The following is an 11,594-nucleotide window of genomic DNA, read 5'->3' on the forward strand; positions in this document are numbered from 1 at the left end:
AACATCCACTCTAACAGAGTCAAAATAAAACCGCGCTTGTTGATGTTGGTGTGTCCCTGGTGGTGGGGTTGTTGGCGCACGACATTGTGGTAGACAGTACATTGGTGGTGAAGATGTCGGCGCTGGAACTGGCTGTAGCTGTGTTCTGTATGTGTGGTGGTAATGATGTTGACAGTGGTGTGTGGTGTTTGAAAAGGTACGCTTTCTCAGACGGCCGACAGACACAATCTCTGTACGACCATTAGCGTCGACCTTGAAGAAATTTAACCCAAGACTGCGGGTTGGGCGAGGCGTGTAATGAAGCCTTAAATTGCCTATGAGAACGCTCAACCGTCCCATTAGAAGCGGGATGGTAGTTGTTGGTGCGTATCAGGAGAGAGAAATTCGACAGGGCGTCTATTTGAGAGGTACCGTTGAGTGGCATTGTGAAATGCTGTCATGAATTCGGAGACTGAAATGTAACTGTGCATTTTGCTGCTATTTTCAGCAAGTAGAGGACGCTGTGTAAGAATGAATTTACGTCTCGTGAAACATGTAGGAAATTGCTCAAAAAGTTGTTAGGATGAAATAACCGTGAAGTTTTTTGTGTGAAAAACCACAAAGGTCTTAGCTGAAAAGAAGTCTTTGGTTATAGGCTCTGGAAGTCATTGACAAAATGAAAAACTTTACCGTCGAAAAAATTTTCTTAGTTTTTCACTTGTGATAGATGAGAATGTAGAGGCAATCCTGAAGTTGGACGTCGCGAAACATACAAATTCAATAGCTGTTTAAAACGATGTCTGTGTTTGTTGTCGCGGAAATGAGTGTTACGTGTAAAGATGTGCAGTAAAAAAAACATTGAAATAAGCAAAAAATGATAAACTTGGCTAGAAAGTGTCCTGGTCCTGAAAAACTAAAAGGTAGCATTTGAAATGTAAAAGTAGGTGCATGCAAAGAAAGTTCAATCTATGACTGTCGAAAAACGTTGCTCGTGTGGGCTTCCATAGAGTTATCCGGTTAGTTCTTGGTTGGATAGCTGTTCGAAATGCTGTATTTATGTCAGCGGCTTCTCTGGTGGATCTGTGCATCGGGTTGCATTGCATTCTCTGGCAGGTCGAAAGTGAATTGTGGGTGTCCATTGTGTCGGTGAGACAGTCGAAAGAAAACTATGCAGAAAAAGTTGTTATTCTTGTCTTCGATGTGACGAGCATGTTGAGAGACAGGCGACGGCTCGTGTAGTATCGGTCGGAAATGCTGTAGAGTTAATATCTCACTGTGGTTTATTTGTGGTCTAGAGTTTCTTCGGCTGCGATTCTCGTCTTCGGGGTCACCAGTGTAAGAAATATCTGGGCTGCAGTTCATTCTTTTTAGTCGGGGTCACCAGTGTAAGAAATATCTTCTTTATTCAACCTTTAGGTTAAATAACTAATTCCTCACATCAAACTTTAAGGAAAAATTTAAGAACGGATAACGCAGTCTCTAAACCAGAAACATAACAATATTTATTTATTGAGGAAAATAGGCATGGTTGCTGAGACGCCGGAATGTTGTGAGCTGTCCCCAGAGTTGTAATGTTGGAGAGACAGCTTGATACGACCACGCTCATGTGAGAGAGCTCTGTTGGACCTGTGTTACCTCTTCGCATTTCTTTCACTAATAATGAAATCAGTTCAGAGGACAGGAAAACCAGGCACCTATTAAGAGTTTATATTCATGAAGTACTAAGAATATATATTAATTTAATTGATCTTACAAAAAGCAAAATGAAGCTTATTAAAGGTATTCTTTATTAATACTTATCTACAGAATTAGCTAGTTTTGTTTGAATAATCTATGATATTGTAGATATAATCTAGTTTTGCCACATCAATTTATAGGTAGAATTTGAAGATGGATCTGAATTAACTTTCAAACGAGAAGAATTATGGAAAGAAAATGAAGAATTGCCTCAATATGTTAAATCTCGATTGGTGAGTTTTTTCTTAAATATGATTTTATGTCATTTTATCTGTGGTCTGCTTGAAATGGATGATAATTCTCATTCTACTACATTTTCCTATTGTAACATTACCAAGGATGTAGCAAAGTAAATCAAAAGATTCACTCTTCTGTAATATAAGCTACCTTGTTGCTTGTGGCTTCCACTGCAATTTTAGAAGTTCAGTGTAAAATACATGTACCCTTGCAGTTGTGACAGATGGTTCAAAATTTGTTTATTTCTGAGTTTCTTCGTTGTCTGCTTCTTCCATGATGGCATGAATTGGATGAGACCTCTTAAGACAGTATTCTATAAGTGGATGCACTTCCTGATGGCAATCTTTACTTCCTTCTATACTTTTGCACATTAAATCACTGCCAAATGTGGGAGATAGAAACAATGGACTGCTGTTGTAACAGTGTCAATGCAAAGGCATGTGGATACAGACATACACACATGCATGGATAAGATAGTGTTGTTTTACACACACTGTTATAAGAAACTTTATAGGTTTACATGTTCAAGTTCAATCCCACTGCCTGGAACCTTGTGCAGCTAACTTCTACTATAGCCCTAGGCTGACCATAGCCTTGTGAGTGAACTTTGGTAGAGGTAAACTTGTTTCATATATTATTGTGCATGTCTGTGTTTGCATTTCTTGAAAAGTCACTAAGTGGTAATGTTATTGTCATTTTCCCTGTCAACAAAAACATTTACTGGCTTTGTGCCTTCAAAGAATAAGAGATCCTTTACTTGAAAAGCAAGTAAGGATTAGCAGCAAAAGGTTACAGTCATCTAGAAGATGCATGGAAGTGCCATTGTGAAAGGTTCTTAAATGTGGAGAATGCATGGGAGAAAGAGAGTTTTCAAATATAAACTCAACTAAGTTAGGGATCAGCCATCAGAGTTGACAGCAGTATAATAGCTAAGACAATTAAGAATATGAAGACAGGGAAAGCATGTGGAAAAATGGATGTGATATGAAACAAAGTGTTACATATGTATTGACTGTAACCTTCTGTTGCTACCATTTCTTTCTATGTTAGGATATTTTTCATTCACTGTTATATTATGTTTGTTAATCTATCATGAAGTTGTTTATATTGTTTTAGTTTTTGTCATAAAGTCCACTAATATCTGCTGAGATGCAATAAAGATAACATTTAACTGATGATTTATTTGAACCTGTTCTTTCCATCTCTTCTAATGCTATCACATTGGATTGGTAGCAGTGGGCATAAATGGCATGCAATATTGAGTTACATTATGAGTTCCATTTCTGAAGAGGTCAACTTTATATTAAAACGATAGGACAGGACTCATCATTTAACGTCTTTCATGCTGGCATGGGTTGGAGGTTTGACTGGAGCTGGTGAGCCAGAGGATTGTACCAAGCTTCACTGTCTACTTTGGTCTTTTTTTAATGGTTGGACACCCTTCCTAGCGCTAGCCACTTTACAGAGTGGACTGGGTGCTTTTTACATGACACCGTCACCAGCAACATCTGCTTTGGCATGGCTTTTATAATTGGATTGCCCTTCCTAAATGTCAACAGAGTGGACTGGATGCTTTTTACATGGTATCAGCAGGAGTGAGATCACCAAGGCAAAGATCCCTCGAGAAGGGGTAGTAGTATTGACGGAGGTGGCTTTGTGCCAGGTGATGAAAGGTTAGAATATTACCTCCATATTTGTTTCTAAGGCATCATCTTGTAATAGCTATTACTACACCAGTCATTGGGGATGACATCTTCCTGGATAGCCTGACTAACTATACGACTGATTAGGACATATCCACCAGGTATTTTAAGCATCTCAGTGGTGATTCCTGATGGTCCAGGAGGCTTTCCTTGTCTTCATATCCTTGTCTTAGCTATTATACTGCTGTCAACTCTGATGGCTGAACCCTAACTTAGTTGAGTTTATATTTGAAAACTCTCTTTCTCCCATGCATTCTCCACATTTAGGAACCTTTCATAGTGGCACTTCCATGCATCTTCTCTGAACCTGTAAGTGCAAGCATACCAGTCATTATTCATTTGCACACATTTCTCACCCACAACATTTTGATATTGTTCCAACAAGAAATAGAAATAATATAATAGAGTTATTATATTTGGATCTCCTTGAGGTTAAAACAAGTTATTTTGCTAAGTTAAAATGATTATCCACCAATCCTGAACTTTAAATTGTTAACTACTGCTCTCCAACCCTTTTCAATACAATTTCCTTATGTTTGTAGAAGACAGTATTTGATACACTAACTGCAGCATGAAATATCAATAGTTATAGCTCTACCCATCAATGGGATTACAAAGAAAAACATTTTTAGGGTTACTCTAATTTGATTAATAGCAATTTAGTTTTAAATTTCAAATCTCTTTTTTAATAGTTTACATTCTATGAATTGGTGTCAAGTTCTTTTGCCAAAATGGGAAATTGTGTATGTGTGTCAGAGTATGATTTTAACATATATTCTTTAGCATGCCTTTGTTATATCATTGGTGAGTATCTGCGTAGCATTAACAAGTCTTTCTCTTTCTGCATTTCAGTCTGTTGCAACAGAACGAAAATATGATATCTTCTATGTTGATGGGGTTATTTCAAAGAACCGGCGGCCGAAACCAAAGAATCGTTCCTATTCCATATATTCTTCATAACTTTTAACATCATACCCATGTTCACTAATTACTTTGTAACATTTCCCATCAGTTTAATATTTAAATTTTGACTATTTTTGCTCTAATTTTAGTTCTTTTGCACCCCTGTTCAAACTTTCTATTTGTTTTGTGTACATTTCAGTATCAGTGGGAAGTTCAACAAATATATAATAGAGAGACTCCACCTCTAATTTCCAACACCTGGTTTTGCATCTTCTCTCTTCCACATGTGCAGAGAAGACTCCCCTCCCCCTTTTTTTATCTCCTTTTCAATTGGCTCTGTAATATTTATGTTGTACATCATAGCCATGTGCTCATTGTTTAACTAGCAATACAACTATACAGAACTGAAGTTAAGATGATCACTGATTTATTGCTCAACCACAAGTCAATCATTTCTTTGGATCAGGACTCTTAAAAGACCTTTTGTAAATTTGTAGAAGAAATATCTTGAGTGAAAAGAAAAAGAAAAACTCTCTATTACAAGAATCCCTCCCTCTTCATTATATAAAAGGCAGCAACATCATTACCAGTTCATTCCACATACATTTCACCACTTCCCACATCTTCTGACATTTGATGCTGCTTCAACCATATGATGTGCATGTGTAAATATAACTGTACTCTTTCTCAAGAAATGAAGCATTGTTAATAATTTTGAGAAAACTCAGTTTTTATTACAAATAATAACAAATATGGCATTGTTAGTGTAGCAAACCCAGGTTAATAAATTTTGAAGCAAAAAAGGCAAATATCCTTGAGGTATATTAGTGTGAATTATGTGGCAGTCTATCCTAAAAGAGGAACCTGCTTTGAAGGAAACCGATTTCTTCTCACAGCACACTAACATGCCTTCTTTATTTTTCTTTTGTGAATTGATTCTTGCCAACTCAGACCACTACTTCTCTCTTGGAATTCTAGTAATTATATTTAAAGTTGTAACTTTTATTAGAAGAGGGATACATTTAGAAAAATTCTATAAACAAAATCAATTAAAAAGTGTGATGAAAATTTACTCAAGAGGTTCTTTTTCTTATTAGTGGTCAACCTTCTGAAAAAAAAAATAAAATAAAAATAAGGCCCACCAATTCTGTATTCTCAGTGCTGATGGTTTTATTGCTAAAAATATTAATACAAAAAAAAACTACTAACCACAAAGATCTTAACAGAATGTCTTGTTTTACCTTAAAAAAAAAAAAAGAAAAAACATTTGATATGTTTCTGTGCTTTCTTGTTTTGTTTTTCTACATTAAGGAATAACAAAACAAAAACAAAGTGAGAACAGGAATTTTTCATTAGACTCTGCCTTATATGGCAAGAGCACAATATTGTAGTACAGCTATTTGCAAATCCCAACTCTAACTATTTCACCTCACTTTTGTTTACTAATATCACAATTTGAATAATCTCTTTCCTTAAAGACCAATTTCACACAACAAACTGTTGAAGTAGTGAGGGTAGAGAGAGAAGAAACAGCAAAAGGGCATGTTTGTGAGTCATTGATTGTCACATGTTTGTAAATTTTGCCAATCAACTGACTGATCTTTTGAATGCTTTCTGTTATGTTTGTGTGCACAATACCCCAGTCTGAGCTTTATGTGAACTTTGTAGGGGTCCAGCAATGTATCAGTATTTCTTGGCTACACTTATAAAAATGTATTAGTGAGATTAGAAATTGATAGGCATAACATTTGTAGCAAATTTTAAGATTTTACTATGTAAAGTGTGTATGTGAGAGGGAGAGAGATACCAGACCATGTCTTGCACTTTGTGGCATGAATTGTCTACCTATGTAAGGTTGGCACTTGTCACAGGTCAATGCTGATTCAATCAAATGTATTCCAGTTATGACCAACCTATCTTTTTGCTTCCTTCATTAGCTAATGTGTCCTTCCTGTTTTTAAGAAAGTAGCATGGAGTTTTGGCTGTTCTGTCTGGCACATCAGGCAATTATGTAGAAGTTCTTTTAGTGGTTTGAAATAGGTGTTGTTAAGAAGACATCAAAGTTGTTAGCATGTTGGGAGAAACCACAATTATTAGCAGAGAGACCACTACTAGCACAAGCTAGCAGAGAGGAGTCACAGGACAATCCAATGGAGGTTCTCCATATGGTCAATAGTTTTGATGGTATTGTTTTGCCACTGTTGTGGGAAAGAATGAGAGGTGCTTGAAGTTTTGGTGGTGCTAAAAGGTAGAGTGGTTTGCAGAATCAAAGATATTCTCATTGTTTCTTGCTGGAGGAAGAAAAAGTATTGAAAAGTATTTTGAGGACAGAAATAATCTCCAATGTGTATAATAGAAAGGACACCTGCAAGTTTGGCCTCTTAATAGGGTGGGGGTGATTAAGGGTATAGTGATATTACATTTGAAATAGGTGCGCTTGAAGCAAAATGGACAGCAAGTGTGGTAGCTTCATCAGGTAGGAATATTACTGCATAATTAGAAGAGGCCATCATGCCGATTGATCAGGTTTTGTTGCAATTTGGAGGTGTGGCATCTTTTGCTTTTATGATTGTCATTGTTACAGTGGAGGTAAATAACTTTCAGTTGTTAAATTTAACATGTGTCCTTATTTTCAGACATAAAGTAAATCATCTTGTACATCCTTTCATTTTTAAGATGATAGGATATTTTATTTAAGAGATAATGTGGCTACTGTTTTTAGCACTGGTAACTTTATTCAATGACAAAATTATAGTATCACAGACAACATTAAAGAGTTATGGACTAGTAGAAATTGTTGAGTGACTGACTAAATACTTTGAAGTCCTTAACTCCATTCTTTTGTGTTTTTAACTGGAATTTGTTCAGGGTTCATCCCTTTAATCCATAGTTATTGTAGTCTTAAGTTAGTCAAACGCACACATGATGTAAGTCATTCCAGCTGTCTTTGGCCAATGGCTGTTATTTCTGGCAAATCAAACAACAACAGAAAGGTGACAAAATAGGTTTGAGGAATTAAATACTGGTGACCATTTTCTGGACATTCTGTTACCAACACAAGAAAAATCATTAATTAAAAACAAACTAAAACAAAATTTTCTAGAAAGAGAGACAACAAAACAGAAAGTAATTGGTACAGCATGACATGTTTATTTCAACTTTGAAATCACTTCTTCAAATTATCTCCATCCTCTTTTTCTGCTATTAATTTTTTCCCTCCCAAAAGTCAATTTCTAATAATAAAAAAGAAAAGAGAGAAACTTGAGTACCATTTGTCTTTAACGGACATTTTGCTGCCAAAAATTTGAGAGAGAGAGATGGTACCCCCCCACCAGTTAAGACCAAAAATACAACGGGTTTTCAAATAATAAACTATAACAGCTTGTCTGTCAAATTAAATAAAATTTAAGAGGAATAACAAAAGTTCTTTTTTTAAAGAGAATGGCATTTTTGCTTTAACTAATTAAATTGAGAGCATCTGATCAGGTTTGTCTGATTGTTGTTGATGGGAAAAAAATGTATAATAATATATATAATTATATAACAATGTATTTACATATGTAAAATATAGAGAGCTGTGTAAGCAACCAGATCTTGACACATACACTTTCTCCCTCTATTTTTATATATGTGCAAACATAGAGAGAGACAATAATTGGGGAATGAGTTGCAACAAACATCCATACAGCACCTCCATGTCTGTGCACGCACCTCACAATTTCATTTACACACACACTAAAAGTGTAATAGTTGTCACACATACATACACACAAGCTCCAAGACAGTAGTGGTATATCCCTTAGTAAATGTTTTTGTTTTACTTAGTTATTTTAATGAAATATTTGTCTTACAAAATTTAAAAGGATTAATTTATGGCCCTTAGGATTAAATGTTAAAATAAAATTATTTGAAACAAGTAAAATCTAATATTTTTGTTTCCTGCAATTTTATCTCAATAAGTGTTTAACAATCTAATGGAATGAAGACTGAACATTTTGTTAACGATATACATGTATATATATATGTGTGTGTGTGTATACATACATAGATAGCTATATATGTGTGTATACATACAAATATGCATATATACATATATGTATACATACACATACATATATAATTTATTCAACAACTGTATATCACAGCCTCTCCCATTTAAGAAATAACAGTAACAAAAACAATGTTAACAGCATTTTCATCTAACTTAGATCTCTCGGAAGACTCCTCTTCACATGGTTGGAAATTAGTTGTCAATTAAACTTAAGACAAATTAATGAGTTTCTATACCTTAAGTTTTGGTATAGGAAAAAGGGAATGGAGGGAGAGGGATATATTCCATGATAAAGGCTGCCTGGGTTTATTTAGAGAAAAAGCGAGACTCCTGGTGAGGTGGTAGGCAGAATAATATTCTCCCTTTCATCAACACATCACACTGTTTTCTTCAAAGTGTTATTATTTAAAGGACACCTGACTCATACAAATTTATCAAAAACGGTTTGCAAGGCAAGGTTGTTTATCTGTTGTCCTAAGGGAGCAGAATGGAAGGACAAAATGGATTTTAAAGATTCACCTTCCAAATCTTCCAGGTTAGAAAAATCACAGGAATGAAATTAACTTTTAGTTAAAAATAATTCTCTTTTAATTTCCTTTAATTTTGACAAAAAAAAAAAAAATTAAAAAAATTATTTTTAAAATTTGTATGCAGCAATAACAATAAAATTAGTGGACTGTTTTTTTTGCATTCCAAATAAATCATAACATTAGTGCAGCAGGCTGAGGAAGGACACTGAGGGCCATCTCTGCTTGCTGCACAAATATAACAAAGATAAGAAAGAAGAGCAGCATTGAGAAGATGATAGCTGAGTGAGTTAGTAAATTAGTACTGCTATGAGCAGCAATCTGTAGAGTAATCAGTGCTTTGATTGGCACAACATTTTTCATTATCACTTCTCCTTTCAAACATTTGGAGAGAAAGAACAGGCAAGGGTACCTTTAGATGTTTAGAAAGAAAAAAAATACTAAATCTATTTTACAATGAATAACAATAATAACATTATTATTATTATTAATAAAAATAATGACATAAAATTGAAAAGGTATCTTGCCCAATGGTTATAATGATACTAGAGCCATTCTTAACAGCAAACAATAACTGATTCTTCGTGTAGAATTTTCCTTTTCGCTCTTGATTGTTTTGTCAGAAAATAATTTGAAATGTTTGTCTCGAGGCACGTTATTTCTGAACCTTCCATTTTCACTTAATTCCATTTGCCTCATGGGTAAACAGAGTACAACAAACACACATACACACGCAAAGAACTTAGGGGTTCTTTGTCTCATCAGCATAAATGCTAACAGAGAGTGAAATGAAATGGTTTGATTTATTACTTACATTTCTCACCTTATTTTAAAAAATATACTTGGTATATTTCTTCTATCAAATTAGACAACCAAAGTGTTGAATTGTTCAGTGAAAGAATTGGCAATAATTGGGAAGTTAACTTTCTTAGTTTTTGTTTTTATTTGTTTACTTCTAAATATTTGGCAATTTTATTTGGGTTTTAGTTTTTTAAAATCATTTTCTGTTAAATATAAGATTTGGAGAGTAGAAAAGAGACTGGAGTGGCATTTCTTGTAAGGGTGAGGGATAAAGTGGGGTTGGATATTGTTTCAGTGATAGATATAATACAAATCTGTTTTATGGAGAGATTTAGGTGATCACAATTTCATCATCAGAATGACCAAATAGCTGAAGCATGAAATATTGATAATTGTAGCTGAACCCAATGATGAACTAAAAGAAAAGTTGGATTACAAAGAACTGGAGGAAGGCAGTGGGCAGCTTAAGAAAAAGAGAGAGAAGGTGTTGATTGAGCTCTGTTTAAAATGTTTGAGATATTGAGTTCTTGGAAGAATGCCGAGGCAGTCCAGTCAAACAGACCTCTGTAAAGAAGAAAAGTTAGAGAGAGAGAGTTAAAAACCAAGGAGACCCTCCTGCGGTTGCAATGTGCCCCATTAGAGGTATAACTCATCATTGTTTTCCAATGGGAGCTGAAAGAAACAAGCAGTTGGCAGTACCCCATTGAAGACCTGCTTCTCTCTTGGGTAGATTGGCACTGACCAGGCTTGTATCGGGAAGCTTTGCTAGATTTGAGGTTATTAAATTCATGGCCGATGAAACCTGGAAAGAAAAAAAAAATTGATAGAAAGTGACATTCGTTTAAAATCTGTGGTGACTTGTAAACTTGAGATAATTTAATATTTAGTTCTTTTGAACTAAATCAGTGACAGGAAGCCCCTCTACAGATGCAATTAAAAGTCAACTAAAGCTCTGCAAGTCAATACTTGTTTTGTTTTAACTGATATAAAGTTTGGAATAGTGTCAAAACAGACATAACAGAAGTCTGATAATGATGAAGAATTAGCTGCTTTTATTATTGGTAAGTAAATGAGTCTCATGTTGGTCTGAACAATAAATACTGCAGCTGTTTGGTCAGTGGAACTGGCCCTTAACAGTTACATCTGCTCAATAGCTTTCACACTTGGTAAGGGGTAAACTGGAGATTGATTGATAGAGGAGTAATTTCTTGATCTTCAACCATGACCTGTGTCCACCTAGTACCTTTTACCTGTTTCAATCATTTAGACTGCAGCCATGCTGGGGCACCACCTTCCATTTTTAGTAGAATGAATCGACTTATTTTTTTAAGCCTGATACTTATTCTAGCGGTATCTTTTGCCGAACTGCTAAGTTACAGGGACGTAAACAATAATGCTGGTTGTCAAGTGGTGATAGAGGGATACAAGCACAGACACACACACATATATAAACAATGAGCTTCTTTCAGTTTCCATCTACCAAATCCACTCACAGGCTTTGGTTGACCCGAAGCTATAGTAAAAGACACATGCCCAATGTATCACACAGTGAAACTGAACCCAGCAAAGTTGAGGTTGAGAAGCGAGCTTCTTCACCCAGCTACTCCTGTGCATATATATATATATATATATATATATATAGATATATATATATAT

At 35.1% G+C, this 11,594-nt stretch overlaps 2 protein-coding genes across 9 annotated transcripts in view; one reads left to right on the top strand and one right to left on the bottom strand.

Annotated features, from left to right (window-relative positions):
- The window catches only part of LOC106883455 (uncharacterized), a 78,436-nt gene extending 72,805 nt beyond the window's left edge, over window positions 1–5,631 (top strand). The window contains exons 12-13 of the mRNA XM_052970513.1: window positions 1,857–1,949; window positions 4,509–5,631. Coding sequence (XP_052826473.1) covers window positions 1,857–1,949; window positions 4,509–4,616 — 201 coding nt within the window. The 3' untranslated portion in view covers window positions 4,617–5,631. The remainder of the gene's footprint in view (window positions 1–1,856; window positions 1,950–4,508) is intronic.
- Window positions 5,632–7,686: 2,055 nt separating this feature from the next.
- LOC106869710 (phosphatase and actin regulator 1) overlaps window positions 7,687–11,594 on the bottom strand; it is a 389,302-nt gene continuing 385,394 nt past the window's right edge. For all 8 annotated transcript variants that reach the window (XM_052970519.1, XM_052970514.1, XM_052970517.1 and 5 more), the window contains one exon: window positions 7,687–10,740. In XM_052970519.1, the coding sequence (XP_052826479.1) occupies window positions 10,725–10,740 (16 nt within the window). In that variant the 3' untranslated portion in view covers window positions 7,687–10,724. The remainder of the gene's footprint in view (window positions 10,741–11,594) is intronic.

This window comes from Octopus bimaculoides, chromosome 9, assembly GCF_001194135.2.
Source record: "Octopus bimaculoides isolate UCB-OBI-ISO-001 chromosome 9, ASM119413v2, whole genome shotgun sequence".
NCBI classification, from domain to species: domain Eukaryota; kingdom Metazoa; phylum Mollusca; class Cephalopoda; order Octopoda; family Octopodidae; genus Octopus; species Octopus bimaculoides.